The sequence below is a fragment of the Poecilia reticulata genome, chromosome 19, assembly GCF_904066995.2.
Source record: "Poecilia reticulata chromosome 19, P_reticulata-male-v2, whole genome shotgun sequence".
Taxonomy (NCBI): Eukaryota; Metazoa; Chordata; class Actinopteri; order Cyprinodontiformes; family Poeciliidae; genus Poecilia; species Poecilia reticulata.
In genome coordinates this window covers 1,071,871-1,089,654 of record NC_088848.1, presented here as the reverse complement: position 1 = coordinate 1,089,654, position 17,784 = coordinate 1,071,871, and the positions used below count along the sequence as shown (strand labels likewise).

The 17,784-nt window shown below is 42.5% G+C and overlaps 1 protein-coding gene and 1 long non-coding RNA gene across 2 annotated transcripts in view; one reads left to right on the top strand and one right to left on the bottom strand.

Moving 5' to 3' along the window:
• Window positions 1–442: 442 nt before the first annotated feature.
• The window catches only part of sh3bp1 (SH3-domain binding protein 1), a 26,093-nt gene continuing 8,751 nt past the window's right edge, over window positions 443–17,784 (top strand). Inside the window, exons 1-12 of the mRNA XM_081600218.1 lie at window positions 443–1,426; window positions 10,029–10,071; window positions 11,312–11,416; window positions 11,499–11,575; window positions 13,828–13,939; window positions 14,665–14,741; window positions 14,816–14,903; window positions 15,829–15,897; window positions 15,972–16,062; window positions 16,936–17,072; window positions 17,354–17,465; window positions 17,635–17,716. Of these exons, the coding sequence (XP_081456344.1) occupies window positions 1,377–1,426; window positions 10,029–10,071; window positions 11,312–11,416; window positions 11,499–11,575; window positions 13,828–13,939; window positions 14,665–14,741; window positions 14,816–14,903; window positions 15,829–15,897; window positions 15,972–16,062; window positions 16,936–17,072; window positions 17,354–17,465; window positions 17,635–17,716 (1,043 nt within the window). The 5' untranslated portion in view covers window positions 443–1,376. The remainder of the gene's footprint in view (window positions 1,427–10,028; window positions 10,072–11,311; window positions 11,417–11,498; window positions 11,576–13,827; window positions 13,940–14,664; window positions 14,742–14,815; window positions 14,904–15,828; window positions 15,898–15,971; window positions 16,063–16,935; window positions 17,073–17,353; window positions 17,466–17,634; window positions 17,717–17,784) is intronic.
• LOC145549046 (uncharacterized) lies at window positions 13,905–14,832 on the bottom strand. The gene is made up of 3 exons (XR_014084970.1): window positions 14,675–14,832; window positions 14,184–14,400; window positions 13,905–14,041 (listed from the first exon to the last, which is right to left on the bottom strand). It is a non-coding gene; the product is annotated as an uncharacterized LOC145549046 (long non-coding RNA).

The following is a 17,784-nucleotide window of genomic DNA, read 5'->3' as shown; positions in this document are numbered from 1 at the left end:
AAGTGTAGATGTATTTTTTTTTTTCATAACTAAATTTCATATTCCTTCGCTGAAGCACATCAAAAAACATTTAAAATAAATTTAAACTGACAACTTCCTCCTTCAAATTCGGTGGGTGGGATTATAATGACGTATGTAGATAAGATGACCTCTGATTGGCTGTTTGTATGACGGCCTTGACGTCTGATTGGCTGCTACAGACAGCACAGAACTTCTTCCGAGTTAGCTAGAACTCCTTCAATAGCTTCGCTGTAAAGTTAAGAAATAAGTTAAACAAAATAATTTAATTGCTTTAATTTAATTCATACAAACTCTGGGTGAGCAACTTCAGCCTCTATATTCCTGGTTTGGTCTGAAATATTGCTAATAAGTTCACGAGCGAATGTTAGCCGGTGTTAGCTAGTTGGCGGTGCTAACAAAAAATGCTAAAGAAATTAAACTTGATCCGGTCTGAAGTCTGTGGCAGCTTCCTCCACATATAGATATTAATAGAGTTAAAATATATTTTTAAAAAAGCTCAAAATAACCGAGAGAAATCTCTGAAAAATCGTTTGTGTGCATTTAGTCGGCCTCACCACTAGGTGGCAGCATCTGTCAGGCACTGGCGTTATCAGCGGCTTTACCGCCTATATTTAAATTCCTACAGTTTGTCATAATATTAATGAGACTTTAACAAATTATAAAGGAAAATTTGGTGGAAGGCTGATCTCTTCCCGGGTCGACACATTTAAAATGAATTGATCAGTTTCTGGTTCTGCTCATGCTGGTTTTTGGCGCTGATGTATGAAGAGAAGTTCCTCAAAAAAAGGCGACAGGTGACAAGAAATGAAACTTTGATGAACCAGAGGCTCACGCTGCAGTGAAACCCAACCGGCTCTGAAAATGTGATTCCTGCTTCTGCAAAAAAACATCTGAAAACTCGCTGCAGTAAAATCAGAACATGTTTGAAAACTGGGACAGAAATGTCTCAATCAACGCTGAGTTAGTTTCCCCTTTCAGACATTTCATATCCTGCAGCAGCTAACACCGTTAGGAACAGAAGCTGCAGCCTGGACTCACCTGCCGCTCACCTGCACTCCCACCCACTGCTGAGACTCAGCAGGGGGTTCAGAGTGACACCCTGAAATAAAATTTAAAAAAACAACAACAACCGGGGGAAAACATCTGGTTCCCTTTCGCTGCTGACGTTTCATCCGAGCAACTTCCTCATTTGCTGAAACAAGAACGAAAACCGAACAGCCGCAGAAACGCTCCCGACGAGAGGCAGCGCGACCCGGCTCACCTGCGCCCCCAGCTCCCGGTGAAGCAGCCCGGCCCGGAGCGCCTCCGGACCGGTTCGGATCAGGAAGCGGAGCGGGTCGGACTCCAGCGCCAGCATGCTGCGGCAGCCTCTCAGCTTCCTGAAGCAGTTCGGATCGGCAGCAAGGTAAGAAAAGTTTGATCAGAACCGACTGTTGGACCTGCATGGTGGTTCCGGTCCGCTTTCCGGGTCTCCCGTGGGCCCTAGAGGCCCTGATGGTGTTTTATCTGATGGTTCAGAGCCAAATAATGTGCTCATGTAAGAGTAGAAGTACTTTAAAAAGTATTTTTACTCAAGTAAAAGTAAAAAGTAGCCGTCCAAGAAATTAATCAGTAAAAACGAATTTGGTAAAAAGTTAGTCAAGTACTGAGAAACTGATCGAATTATCAATCATTTCATACTTAAATATAAAGTTATGTGGAAGTGTAGGTATTAAGGACCAAAATTACAACAATTTATATAAATAAAAAATAAAATCTAAATGAATTTTTCCAATAAAAACTTCAGCAGAAGCTGCAGGTGTCTGAGTTTGGTGAATCTTTGGTTTAATGATGTTTGTATTTCATTCACTGGGTAGAAAATCCAGAAATTTAGTAGAAATGCTCCATAATAAAATTATTGACTAAAAGTAAAAAGTACAGCGTAGTAAAAAATACTCCTAAAAGTTTTTTTTTTCTAAAAAGTTTCTCAAGTAAATGTAACTTCCTGACTCTGCAGAAATGATACTGAATGATAACGAGACAAACACAAAGTGGTGCCGGATCTGAAAGTGGAAGGGAAATTATTAAATTTTTTAGTAATTGACTTGGACTAGGCCGTTAAAAAAGGTGAATCAGCTTCGATCTCAACCATCCCATAAAACGATGCACGATATATCGGCACCAACATCGGGATCTACCGATATTGGTCATTTTTCAACACATGAAAAATGCGACCACTTCCATCTGTTTCTGGTCGGGTTTTTCCCCAAAGGTGTCAAAAAGTTGACAAATATATTTAATATTGGTCAATATTGGTTATCGTCCAAAACGATAACATTAATATCGGATATTGGATCAAATTTTGATATCCATGCATCCATGATAAGTGTAAGAGGTTTTCCTCCTGGATTATCCTGGACTTCCCTCCATCAGCTCTCACCAGCCTCACTGATCCCCACAGCATGACACTGCCACCACCATGTTTAACAGAACAGTGTGTTTATTGTCTCCGGTTTCAGTCTGATCTGAGCAGAGCACCTCGACATGTTTAACCCATAAAATGGGGTAAAGTTTGTGGTTGTAACGCGATAAAAAGGGAAAAAGTTTGAGCGGCGTTAAAACTTTTGCAAGGTGTGATATGAATGTCCAGATTAGAGATTTTATCTTGTTAAAGTTTCAGTTGGTTTGTAGAGGTTAATATTTATGAGGCATTGTTTGTAAAGTTACACAGTAAAAAATGAAACGGTAATTTTAGTTATTTTGCCTGTCAGGGGGGAAAAATCATACGTTCACCATATCATTCATTCATTTATACATTTTAAATAAATAAGCTAAATATTTAGCTTCATAGAAAATATTTTATTAGCAAGCTACGTACTTGGTAAACAAAATATTTAGTTTGAAGCTAAATATGTGGCTTGGTAACTAAATATTTAGTTAAGCTAAGTATTTATTGGTAAACTGCATTTTCAAATTGCTAACTAATTACTGCATCAAGCTAAATATTTAGGTGTATAAATGTTTAGCTTGCTAACTGAATACTGGAACTATTTTTACTCTAGTCACTGTGTAACACTTGAAGAGCCCTTTTTGCATTTTATTAACAAGCTCTTTATTTACCATTGCACTTTAAGAATAGATTTGTGAACCAATAACAATTTGCATACAAGAAGTTTGAACTATTTGCTGACCATGTTTAGCCGTTAGCATGTAGCCTGGGGCTCTGTGCCGCCGCGCCGCGCCGAGGAGTGAGGAGGTTTTCTCTGAAGGAGGATCGTTGTTACTCAGAGCTGCTGGTTTGTAAAACTTGAGCCAATGTTTGTGTGTGATCTGATTAGTGTGGAGATGGAGGGACCTGACATTCCTGTGTTTGGACAGATTCTTCCCCGGGGTCCGGGCACCGTTTACAGGTTCTGGGAGAGGCCATGGAGGGGGGCGGGGGGGGGGATTGTTTGTGGCGTTTCATAATGTTGCTTATGGTGTAAGGATAAAACATAAAATATTCATAAAAAGTAAACAGAAATGTGTTTATATTTGGTAAAAGGTGTTTTAGGTGGAAACTGGTCAACTGGATTCCAGCTGGTTTGTCCTTCTCTGTTAGGCTGCAGTTGGTTTTATTCTTGATGATCTGAGGAATAAACTGTTTCTGCTTCTGTAAATCTAACTGAAGAATTAGCTTGAAGCTAATCATAGATGATAAACTGAATATTTAGCTTGAAACTGTGACATTTATAAAATAATTAATAACACGGTGAAGAAGATTCTCTGGTTTTAACTCAAACTATTGTTAACTGGTAAGTTTACAAGTGGCTGTAAGTTTTTGAGGCTATAATTGTCTTATTTTCATTGTCTTCAGGTGGTTAATGGTGGGTTTTTAATCTGCTCTGCGTCTTCGTATTTCTGGCTGCCATCCGTTACGCCAGCAGGCGGCTGTTTCTGCTTCTCCTCTCCGTTTTGTTGTTGTTGAGCTGTAACTCTGCTGGTTCCCTTTTCAAACCAGGGAAAACCTCAGTCTGGTTTTATGTGGTAGAAAAGGGATTTCCAAGTGATAGTTTGGGTTGAACACAAAGGGAACCAGCTGCCAGGAATGTTTTAAAGCTCATTGCTGTAATAAAATATTAAGATTTCTACTCTGAAAGAAGAATAACTTGCAACATCCAGGCTCCAAACAGCAGATCAACCACCGACTGACTCAGTTTGGTAAAACGCTGCGGGTGACCAAACTTGACACCTTCCTTATTTCTGGTGGTGGTGATACGCAGGCCTGCGTGCAGCAGGACTGACGGTGTATCTGCAGGCCGCCTCCTCTGACGCACTCCGGTTTAATAATAAACCTACGCTGCATGCATCTGCATGCATCTGCAGCAGAGCAGCGCTTGCTGGCAGTCTGCTCTGATGCTGCGACCTTTGAAGGAAGAAGTGCTGCTGCACCTGTTGACACATCTAAACATTCGTTTTCCCTTTCAGTTTTGCTCAAATGTGTATTTTAACTCGACTAGCATGGTGGAGATTAAAACTAAAGGAACCGTGGCCTCTCCAGACTCGTTAGCCAACAATTGTTGGTCTAGTTTCAAGCAAATATGTAATAATAACACTTGAAATAAGACAAAACTGAGATGAAATGTAGCAAAATATAGGAGTTTAAGTGAATAATTCCTTAATATTGATCAAAAGAACTGAATTGGATTTATTTAATTTAAACAAGTTCCTGTATTTTGTTGAAAAGTTAGTTTTGTTTTAATATATTTACAGTAGAAACTAAATCAAAAGTACCAGTTAATGTTTAGTTTTGCATGTGATTCCTGAACATTTAGTTATTTTCAAACCGTAGACGCATCATGTTCGTCTGATGTGGAGTTTTATTGGTTAAATTGCAGACGCCACACTGCAAAAACACAAAATCTAACCAAGTATTTTTGTTAAGTTTCTGGTGCAAATATTTTATTATACTTGAATTAAGACAATACTAACTTATAAGTAACTTTCTCAGCAGGATGTAAGAGTGTAATCGGGCATTTGCAGCAGAAACCAGAGTTTCTCTGCTGTGCGTTTTGCTCCTCCGATGTTCTAGCGGAGGAAACGAAGAACGCCTTGGAGGTGCTGAAGCCTGTCTGACCCCTGCAGGAACTGGGCTGGGCTTCCTCCACATCTGGCAGCAGAGCTGCACTTCGAGCGGCTTGGTGTCGCCACGCGGCTCATGAGAATAAATAACTCTAACAGGTCCTACTTTAGCCCTTCAGCCTTTCTTTAGTCAGGTTTGGTTTGTCAGGGGGGTAAAAGCGGTCATTGTTACGTAGATATAAAATATCAGAGCAGAAAGCTGGTCAGTGGAAACTGCAGTGAGTTGATTTTTAAGCAGAAAGTTTGAGGTGATGCTCCTCTGGAGGAGATGAGGTGTGAATTTTATGAAAGTGTAAATGTCACTGATGCCTGTGGAAGCAGGTGGGGTGAAGCTAACAGACAGCTTCCCTTCTGTAAAGTACGGGGGCGGCAGCATCATGCTGCGGAGATGCTGTTGATCTGACTTGGACTGTTTGTCTGAGACTCCAGTCTTACTGCCAGTTTTTATCCGATGTAATGAAGAGTGAGCTACAGACTGCTTCACCGGTTAGCTTGGTTGTTAGCCACAGACGTTGGTGGATTATTATGGGATATTAATGGCTCATAAAACTCTATGTATGTTAGCTGTAGTTACATAATCATAGTAATATGAATTTATCTCCAACCAAATGTTGTATTAAACAACATTTGATCATTTCAGAACAAAATTAACATAAGCTAGCTGCTACATTACAGGAGACTTCCTGTTAATACCAAAATAAAAGCACTGTGCGCTCTTTTTTTATACAATCTACTTATGTTAGCTGTAGCGTCATAACAATGACAGCATAAATATTTATCCAGCTGAATGTTTTATTAAACGCCGCCGATGTCCGACAATCTATTGCTGCTAAGCTAGCTGCTACAAGGACACTTCCTGCTTAGAATATCAAAATAAAAGCACTTCTGGTTCCATTCATTCAAAAGTTTAACACATTTATTCACTTATACCTTAAATTTAAACATCTTTGCTGCTTAGAATAGAGAAGGAAGGTTTAAACGGATTTAGAAAATAATTCTCCAACTTCACTAAAACTTTCAGGGTGAGAAGAAGAAAACTCTCCAAATTCAGTTAAACAGGAAGGACAAAAAGAATAAACATCTGGTAACTCAAATATTAGAAACCAGAAACTCAGCAACATTTAACCTCTTTTTACTTTTCTACAGAATAATGTTTTTATATTTCTGGTGGACTAAATATTACGTCTGATTCTTAAACATTAAACGATTAAAAGACTGAAGGATGATTATTAGATGCTCATGAGTTACTTTAGTCCCGGGAGCAGCTGTGCTTTTACCACAGAACCAGAACCAGAACATCCAGGTGGAAAACGAGGTCCAGCAGCGGGACGTTTGGTTCCCTGCAGAGCTGAAAGACGCCCAGCGTTTCTCTCCCCGCCACACAGTTCAGCTGCTGACGCTTTGAACTGACAGCGTCTAAACTTAGCGACCCAGATCGCTTCCTGTCGACGTGACGTCATCAAGGTACGCAGGCAGCACAGGCGTCTTTTACCGGCAGCAGCAAAGCAACAGGTGACGTCATCAAGGTACGCAGGCAGCACAGGCGTCTTTTACCGGCAGCAGCAAAGCAACAGGTGACGTCATCAAGGTACGCAGGCAGCACAGGCGTCTTTCACCGGCTGCAGCAAAGCAACAGGTGACGTCATCAAGGTACGCAGGCAGAACAGGCGTCTTTTACCGGCAGCAGCAAAGCAACAGGTGACGTCATCAAGGTACGCAGGTAGAACAGGCGTCTTTTACCGGCAGCAGCAAAGCAACAGGTGACGTCATCAACGTACGCAGGCAGCACAGGCGTCTTTTACCGGCAGCAGCAAAGCAACAGGTGACGTCATCAAGGTACGCAGGCAGCACAGGCGTCTTTTACCGGCAGCAGCAAAGCAACAGGTGACGTCATCAAGGTACGCAGGCAGCACAGGCGTCTTTCACCGGCTGCAGCAAAGCAACAGGTGACGTCATCAAGGTACGCAGGCAGAACAGGCGTCTTTTACCGGCAGCAGCAAAGCAACAGGTGACGTCATCAAGGTACGCAGGTAGAACAGGCGTCTTTTACCGGCAGCAGCAAAGCAACAGGTGACGTCATCAAGGTACGCAGCCAGCACAGGCGTCTTTTACCGGCAGCAGCAAAGCAACAGGTGACGTCATCAAGGTACGCAGGCAGAACAGGCGTCTTTTACCGGCAGCAGCAAAGCAACAGGTGACGTCATCAACGTACGCAGGCAGCACAGGCGTCTTTTACCGGCAGCAGCAAAGCACAAAACCACATTTAAAATGTGAAACAGTAAGAATAAAGTAATGTTCAAATAAAATACAGTTAGGTTATCTGAGCTGGACAGTTTAAGAAATGTACAAAATGTTCCTTTAACAAACGGACTTTTTGAAAAAAGTGACAATTAAGCTGTTCAGAGTCTACACTGTAAAACCGAATGGGTTGCCGTTACTGCAGCAGCACACAGTAAGTGATTCCAGTGGGACGGCAGTTTTTACAAACCAAACTCTGTTTCTGGGTCCAAGAAGGACTGGAGCTTTCAAAATAATGTTTACGAGTAACTGACTCAATTATCACGTTTTTCAGTTTTCATTTCTCATATTTATCGGTTATTAAATGTAAATTATGATCAGTTTGTTCATAGTTTCATTAAAACGTTTCACCATGTCAAAGATTTTCCACCAAACGACCAAACGGGACGTTTTGTCTGAGTCCAGATCAGTGCCAGAAATATAACCATCAGTAAATAAAACGACTGAATTTCAACAGAGCCCCACGAATAAAGACAGAACAGAAACTGGTTGAAATGCTGACATGCGTTTTACAGCTCTATGAGCATAATATGCAGCTTTGGGAGGGAATGCAAAGCAAAACATTCCTGCAAAATAAAGAAGGTATTATTAATAATAGACTGACTTATTATGTAAAAGAAAATCTTTGTTTACAGTGTAGATGGCCACATAAAAACCATGTGGCGGGCCAGATTTGGCCCCCGGGCCTCGAGTTTGACACACGTGGTTTGAGTTGATCTCAGAACAGCAAACAAAGTTACTGTGAGGATTTCCTGTGTTCAGGTTCCTGTTGAGTCTCCGTGTCGCCCGGCGGCCTTTGACTGAGCCCCTCTGTCCCCTGAGTCCCTCTCTGTATTTAAATACGCCTGAGTCTCCTTGTCGGCTCCTCGGCTCGTCTGTCGTGCTTCAGGTCTTAGTCCTTGTAACCAGTGGCTACTAGTATAACCAGTATAACCAATGGCTACCAGTGTAACCAGTGGCTACCAGTGTAAAAAGTGGCTACCAGTGTAAAAAGTTGCTACCAGTATAACCAGTGGCTACCAATGTAACCAGTGGCTACCAGTGTAACCAGTATAACCAGTGGCTACCAGTATAACCAGTGGCTACCAATGTAACCAGTGGCTACCAGTGTAAAAAGTGGCTACCAGTGTAAAAGGTTGCTACCAGTATAACCAGTGGCTACCAATGTAACCAGTGGCTACCAGTGTAACCAGTATAACCAGTGGCTACCAGTATAACCAGTGGCTACCAATGTAACCAGTGGCTACCAGTGTAACCAGTATAACCAGTGGCTACCAGTGTAAAAAGTGGCTACCAGTATAACTGGTGTAACCAGTGGCTACCAGTGTAACCAGAGGCTACCAGTATAACCAGTGTAACCAGTGGCTACCAGTGTAACCAGTGGCTACTAGTATAACCAGTATAACCAATGGCTACCAGTATAACTGGTGTAACCAGTGGCTACCAGTGTAACCAGAGGCTACCAGTATAACCAGTGTAAAAAGTGGCTACCAGTATAACCAGTGGCTACCAATGTAACCAGTGGCTACCAGTGTAACCAGTATAACCAGTGGCTACCAGTATAACCAGTGGCTACCAGTATAACCAGTGGCTACCAGTATAACCATTGGTTACCAGTGTAACCAGTATAACCAATGGCTACCAGTGTAAAAAGTGGCTACCAGTGTAACCAGTATAACCTTGTATTTGTATTTTGTGTGCTTCACCATTAAAACCATCATCATTCTGTCACTTCAACCTGGATCCACTGTGTCGACCTCACCACTCCAGAACCAAAAATTACGGCACACACACACACACACACACACACACACACACACACACACACACACACACACACACACACACACACACACACACACACACAGTGAATTGCTGTGATAACATGAAAGTGCGTTTTGGATGAGACTAGTTCCTGGAATCCGTCTTTCTTCCATGTTTGTTTGGTTGGAGGTAAAATCTCTCCGACTCGTTAACGTTTTTATTGCTGATGTTAAACGGATCCAGGTGTGAGAGTCTCTAATGGGAACCAGAACCGCCGATCCGAACCCAAGATGCCGGCCTGTTCCCGACGTTTCCTCCTGCTGAACCTAAACAACAAATTCACGACTAAAACCTGAAAATTACACACAAACTTCACCGTCGTGCATCTTTTTTTATTCCTCTTGATAAAATGCAATGGAAAATCTCCAGTTAGGTCTGATTATTGTGATTGTACAGAAGGGATTAGGCGACTATTAACAATTATTCTGATTTCTTAAATTAGAATTATAACTTTAATCCCAGAATTATTTCTCAAAATGTAGATTTTTTTTCTTCCTCATAATTCGGAGATAAAAGTCAGATTTCTTTTCTTTTTGGCTCTTTTAATCCTTTTCTTTATGATTTCTAATCTCCTGGATTCTCTTTCATCTCCGTCTCCTGATAATCCGGCCAGCCGTTTAAATCTGATCTTCACGTTAAAGCTGCAGACATGAAATTATGATCAATATTTTCTTTCTGAGCCACATGAGGCCTTTAAAACCCTGCAGCTCATCCCTGCTGCTAAATCAAAGGTTCTTTGCTGATTCTTGTTTTCGTAATAATCTGTAATCTCTAATCCCTCTCAGGTCGCAGGATGCCACTGATCTTCTACATGAGGATCTGGTGCAGGTGAGAGAAACGTGACTTTATCGCTGGTTGAGTACTTTGGACTCACAACGTGGAGATTTTCACGGAGACCTAACAAACCAGCACCCTCTCTGAGTCTGCTTGTTTCTCACCGTGGTGGAAAACCATCATTTGAAATACAAAAATATAATTATAATTTAATTAATGCATTAATTCTTCCCATTGTATCCGATTTAGTTCTGCATTTGGAAGTGACAGATCGGATTTTGTGAACGCAGCATAAATAACGGGCCTGCCTGGGTCTGCGAGCCGAAACACAGCAGGAGGTGTAAAAACTCTCCTTCATTTGGCTCAGGCACAAACAAAGCTGATTATCATGCTGTGGATCCCGGGGGATTGTTTGGAGGGGAAACAACCTGGAGACATGTAGTAATCAGAGGAGTGATCCATCTGTCACGTCTGGCTGTGAACTTCCTGCTCCAGCTGTCGCTGCTACATGTAGCACAGGGTTCGGGGCTCCGTCCCTTCAATCAAAGACTCACCAAAATGCTTTTCCTAAACAGACTTCCTCTAAAGATGCTCACTGCCATCAGGACAGCAGCAGGTGGAGGAAACGCTGCAGATCCACAGGCATCGTCCATATATGGTCTCACTTCCTCTTTTAGCAGAGCTGTGGCTTTAACAGGCCAATTTCAAATCTGTCAGACGGGATTTATTCAGTTTCATTCTCTTCATATTTGCAGGTTTATGGCTCTGAAAACTTGTAGCAAGTTTGGTAATTAATTGATTGCATTTTAATAAATAAATTAGCAACATTTTCAATTCAAAATCTCCTTTTGCTGTTAAATTATTGAATAAATACAGATATGATCTGAACATCAGACATATTCTTCAACCATCAGATTGCAGCAAAGTTCTGCTACATGTTAGCGTTGAGATGCTATCTTAGGCTAGCATAGCTTCACTGATAGGCTAACTGCTGTTAGCACAACTTGAACACAACAATCGTCTTTTCCAGTGTCCAATCAGATCGTTTAGAAACAGAAATTACCCCCAGTGGGACCAGAGAAGATGCTCCGTCCTCCATCGCTGTTAGCGGGACTAGCTTGTGCGTCAAATTTTACGGCCGTACCAGAAACAGCACAAAGGTTCCATTTCAGGACATTTACATATAATTTTATGTTATAATCTGTAATAAATGAATCTGCCCTGTAACCATCTTTGTTTCCTGCCGGTAGTTTTCTGTCTGGTCACGCTGCGGTGTTTCTCCGGTTGAATGCAGGTGGAGCAGCGGGTGGAGCCGGCCAAGAAGGCGGCGCAGGTCCTCCATAAGAAGCTGCTGGCCTGCATGCAGAGTCCTGTAGGACTGGAGGCCGAAAGGAGAATGGTAGCCGTCAGTTTTCACACGTGTCTGAACGAGTTTCATGGATTTCTGGGACAAAACGACGTTTCTTTCTCTGTTTCTGCAGAAGAAACTTCCTCTGATGCTGCTGTCCATCAGCATGGCGGAGAGCCTGAAGGACTTTGATGCTCAGTCCTCCATCAGGTGACGGTTTCCCCCAGAAAACCTGCTCAGTCGGTGCGCCGTGTATTACAGGGTGTTCAGTAGACAGGAAATGTAAAAATATTACTGGGAAATTACAGGAAAACATCTCCAGTGAAACTATTTAAACCCACAGCTAGTCTTAAAAACAACAAATCAAACAATACAATTAAAATGAATATCAATTATTTGCACTTCTGTTTAATCCAAACCAAGTCAGTGGCTCCATCGGCCCCCCAGGGCTTCATGGGCCATAACTGCTAATATTTTAACACAAACCACAGATGTAACATTTGGTTTCATAATGGTTTCAACATAAATTAAAATATTTAAATTATTTTACATTTAAATTTACGAGTTTAAAGATCTGGCAAGTTTACTTTGTAAAAGTTCAAAGAACAATATTCAGTTAGATTGTTTTGTTACCATAGCAACAATCTGATGCTGAGTTTAATCTTTGAGTTTGAGCTGTTTGTTCAGAAATACAAATTAATAAACTGCAATTATAACCGATTGTTTTTAGGTTGAACAGTTAATCTCCTCCCTCTCTCCCAGATTAAATCCAACACAGAAGCTGTTAGAGGTGCTGATGGGGCCCCTAAGTCAGATTCTGTTCCAATCAGGAACACAAACAGCGCAGACAGCGCCACACGCTGGGCAGCGTGTAGAGATGTAAACGCCACACATAATTCTTTGTTCACAAAGATGAATCATTCTCAGCGTTCCTCTGAAAGCGACTACAAGTTATTCCTGCGGTTCACACAGAGCTGCACAACCAGAGCTAACACGGCGGGTTTAGGCTCCTACCGTGATGTGGAGTTCTCCAAAGAATCATAATTCCTCACAGGGGGTTGAGGTAAATATCCATACAGGTCAACCTGAGTCCAGCTTGAGTAAGAGGAGGCGCGCTGAGGTAAACTTCAGAGATCGAGCAGCGACGGAGGCGCCAGCGCTGTGATTGGTTCGCTCTCCGGATTCAAATGTATCAACTATAAACGTTTAGGAATAAATCTGCTCGGCAAGTGAAACGCTAAGAGGAACAGAGACGCGTGCAATCAGCGACTTTTTAAATTATTATTTTCATAAAAACATAAACAAACAATGCTTAGCCTGGCGGGGGGCTAGTAAAGCCTGGCGGGCTGCCAGGCTTATGACACACTGGAGGAAACCCTGCGGTTGATGGTTGGATTCCAGCTTGGAGGCGTTTGGGTTTTAGCTTCTGGATGGAAAAGCAGATGATTCTGCTGTCTGTGGCTCCTAACTTTGACTAAAAAAGTTTTTAAATGCAGATTTAGTTGAGCTTTTAGGAGTTTTTCCATTTTTCCATTGGATAGTTGCGTTGAATTTCCACATCAGATTGGTGCTAAATGTAGCAGTGATATTTATTTAGATCTATTTCTCCCATCAGGCTGGAAACTACATTCAAACATCAACATCCCATAGAAGAAAATGGACCCATCACCTTTTATCTTTATTTAAAAGCATAAAAACAGAAATAAAATTGTTACTATTTAAATATTGCAGATGTCCTATAGTAGATGTTTATCAAAAAGATTTTAAAAAATAGTCTTATTTAAAAAAAATAATGTAATATTTGTGGCTCTAACAGCTTTATTTAGTTAAACTGACACTAAAATGTCTGAATTATAAAAGTTGCTGATCTCAGATTAAGGAAGTAGATTAACTTTTATTTATGTTTTTAACTTAACACAAAATCTCATCGGACCTTCAGGGTAGATTATAATAAATTAAGGCTGCAACTAATGATTAATTTCATTAAAAAATGTCTGCAGATTATTCTTTTAACAAAGAACTTCATCTTTCATAAGAAAATAAACATTTTATTGCCTGTAAGCCAACAACAGCATTCCTTTAGTGAATGTTTGATCATTTGGTCAGATATATGAACATCAACGTCTGACTAGATCAGATATTGGAGATTATTATTGATAAACTGGTGAATAACTGGATGCAAAAGGTGATTAGTAGAATCAGGTGAAGCTAGACGTGACGCCAGCCGAGTTCTGGCAGATCTAAGTTTATTTATTGTCCAGTTGTGGCTCAACTTCTGATCTGAGTGAGTCGTTCTTTCAGTAAATGGCCTTTTCGAGTCTTTATGCTCAATTTAACAATTAATCCATTACTAAACTAGTTGGTGATTGCTTCAGTAATCAGGATTAAGCAAGTTAATTTGAGCCTGCAGTGAATGCTAAGCTCTTGGCGGTGAAAGGTTGCCCCTGTGCTGCGTGTTGCAGGCGAGTGCTGGAGATGTGCTGCTTCATGGAGAAGATGCTGGCCACCATGTTGGCCGACTTCGAGCTGACGGTGGAGAAGGAAGTCCTGGAGCCGCTCAACAAGCTGAGCGAGGTGACGCAGCAGAAGTTCAGCTGCTGAACGACGACATGCAGCTCAGCTTCGCAGCTTCTCCTTTTCACTGATTCACTGACGTCCACAGCAGGCTGAGTTCGGCTGGACGCAGTTTGGACCGTTATGTAGAAAATACAGGGTTGAATTATCAATTAAAGGAGCAGTTTTATGCAAAACCCACTTTCCCTCATGTTTTAATCCTGGGATCCTTTCAAATCCTTTAATCTCCATGGCAACCATTCACCTGTTAAAACGGCTGGGTGGACCTAGCCCCGCCTCCAAGGCTCAGCTCCTCCCCTCTCAGCTCCTCCAGACTAGCCAGCAGCAATTAGCAACCAGCTGCTGAGCTCATTACAGGAGCTGCTGCTCAGAGCAGCGCTGGTAGAAACGTTAAAGGGTTAATAGAGGAGCCATGTTGGGACGACTTCCTGGAGGCGGAGCTTCAGAAACAGCAGGAGCTTCTTAAAGAGACAGAGGCCCAAATTAAAGGAGTTAAATCAGGTCATACTTGATACTTGATGTATAAAGCATTTTTATAGCAACTGAAGGTAACAGCTACTTGATTGTTCTATAAAACTTCTAAATGCCTGGAAAATACATAATACTGCCTCTTTAAATATTTAAATATCTGATATCTGCCTGTATAATAAGTAGATTCAGTAATTTGTTGGACAGCTAGCTGCAGCAGAGTTTTGCGCCTTAAGATGAACATTTTGTCTCTCCAGGAGGATTTACCTGAAATCCTGAGGAACAAGAAGCAGTTTGCGAAGCTCACCACAGACTGGAACAACGCGCGGATCAGGTGAGTCCCGTCTGTCAGCACCTGGACGTGACGCGCCAGGCGCCGGATGTTAGCGTCTGTCTGCGTTTTCACAGGAGCCAGGCGAGCAGCGGGCCGCAGGCCAAGCAGGACGGCCTCAGGGAGGAGGTGGAAGAGGCCTGGAGGAGGCTGGAGAGCATCAAGGTGCCAGCGATTTATCTACCTTCATCAATCTATGCCTGGTTTTGCTGTGCTGTGATTGGGTAACACATATTATGTCACTTCCTGTCGTTGCTGTTTGTGTTTGAGACTCTTATTTAATTTCTCTGTCCTCAAACATTGAGTTATTCTGACTAAACACAGAGACGTTTTTCTACTGCTGCTCTTTGCATTTTGGGAACTTTTCATGTTTCACACGATTTTGTTGGCGCAGTAACGGCTCGTTAGCTGGGCTAGCGCTAGGCTAGGCTAGCGCTAGCCTTTCACACGATTTTGTTGGCGCAGTAACGGCTCGTTAGCTGGGCTAGCGCTAGGATAGGCTAGCGCTAGGCTAGGCTAGGCTAGCGCTAGCCTTTCACACGATTTTGTTGGCGCAGTAACGGCTCGTTAGCTGGGCTAGCGCTAGCTTAGCCTAGCGCTAGCCTAGCACCAGTGGTACTATGGCTGCTCCTTCTGATTCTCCTCCTGTTTCCACGTCTCTGAGTCTTCTCTCTCTGTCTGCGTGTCAACGGTAACTAAAACACGACCGTACCTCTCTCTGGGGTCGGGCATTTATCATATCGATTATCGTTTATCCTGATACATTTCTTGTCATGTTGAGGTTTTATCATCAATAAATTTTAAATAATTATGTGTTGAAGAAAAACTGCCCGTGTTGTCGAGATTCTCCTGTTTCTGTTCAATGAGAGAATCAATAGACATAAATAGATTTTAAAATGAAATCAAATGGAGTTTCTGTGTGGAGTTTAATGAAACAAATCATATGTCTGGTGTCCCAAAGAGCCGGATTTCATATCAATTTGTGTTTTATCATAGTTTTTATACCAGTTCCACAAAATATTGTGAAAAAACTTTAATCCCATGTCGCCCACCTCTCCCTCTGTCTGGTGTTGACCTCTGACCTCTGCAGGACCAGTACTCTGCGGACTTGTACCACTTCGCCACTAAAGAAGATGACTATGCGAACTACTTCATCCGTGTGAGTTGTGGTTCGAACACGCAGCCCTGATGGACTCCGCTCTGCCCGCTCACCTCTACTTTCATCTCCTGCAGTTTCTGGAGCTGCAGGCGGATTATCACAAGACATCCCACCAGTTCCTGGACAGGAACATCAGCGAGCTGAAAGAGAACCACAGCCAGAAAGGTGAGCGCCCGTCACGACCTCTGACCCGGAGTAAACGGGCTTTTAGTTTGATATAAATAACCTTTCAAATACAATAACCATGTTGTTTATTAAAACTAAATAATCAGCAGTGAGGTAGAAAATATAAGTCAACAAGTTCAGCAGAAACTTTAACTCACATGTTGCAGAAATCTAAGAATTTAGTTTCAAAACGCTGATGTCTATTTCTATCGATACAAAATCAATCTGCTGCATTAGGGCCATCGCAGACAGGAAAAATTACATTTCTGCTAAAAACGCTCAGAAAAAAGGAAGGAAAAGTTAAAAAATTGCTAGAAAAATACAGAAATTTTTAGACGAATCTCAGGATTTTTTAGAAAATATCTTAGTTTTAATGGGAAATTATTCTGTTTTCTATCTGCAGTTCCCCAACATGCCAGTCAGACCAGGATTAGTTCATAATACTCAAGTAAAAGTATAAAGTACAGAGCAGTAAAACTTCGCTTACAAGAACCTTTTTCCCCAAAATGCTGCTCAGGTTAGTGGAGCCATTCCTGCCCACCTGTGGATGTCGACAAGCATCAGCTGGTCGTCCTTCATGTCCTTTATGTTTCTTACACTCTGGTCTGCGCAGCAGCAGCATCTTGTCTCCTTCGTGGTCATGTTGCGTTTAAAGGCGGCTCGGGAAAACAAGTTATGACTCATTAACGATGGATTAAACAGTCTGACAAAAGTGTAGGAGCCCCTACTGTATCAAATCGAGATAGGGATAATAGAAAGATGACCACTCTGGTAAAAATATTTAAAAAGTCAGCTTCCAGTCCAGGGCACACGGCCCGTTGGCCGCCAGGCGTTCCGACTTCCTGCCGACGTGTTGTGACTTCCTGTTTGCAGATCCGGCGGCGGGTCTCTCCAGCCTGAAGGTTTACGGCGAGCCGCTGCTGTCTCATCTGAGCCAGAGCGGCAGGGCGATCGCGGCGCCCATCGAGGAGTGCATCCACATGCTGCTGCGGACGGCCATGAGGGAGGAGGTGGGCGGACCGAGCGCCGAGATTTTATCAGACCAGGCGACTCAAACCGGCTCAGAGCGAGGAAATGAAACTGAAATGATCTGCTGCAGAAACAATTATAGAATGCATTTACATTCATCTTCATTTATTCTGATACCCCAAAATAAAAAGCAGAACAACCAGCTGAATAAATGCAGATGCTCTGGTTCGTTTCCTCAGAAATTCGTTATAACAACCAGCTTTTAGCAGAAGGCGTCTCTGCAGAGGGGCTGAATGTGAAATAATCAGTCGTTTGGTTGTAGGGCCTGTTTCGTCTGGCGGCCGCCGCCTCGGTGGTGAAGCGGCTGAAAACCTGCCTGAACCAGGGCGCGGTGGACCACGGCGAGTTCAGCATGGACCCTCACGCCGTCGCAGGTACGCCTCAGCTCACTTCCTCCTCCTCCAGCAGCCGCCTGATGTCACTTCCTGTCATTTACAACATCCTGTGGCCACCAGCAGAGGATAACAAGGAGATGAAACTGTGTCGGCCAATCAGAGCAAAGCAGATTTAACTAATGATGCATTTCTATGATTTTGTTCACAGGAGCCTTGAAGTGTTACCTCCGGGAGCTCCCTGAACCCCTGATGACCTTTGAACTGTACAGTGATTGGTTTACAGCTGCAGGGTGAGCATCGCTTCCTCCACCTCTTCTTATTCCTGCTTTCAGTTTTTATGAGTTTGTTTCTTAAAACC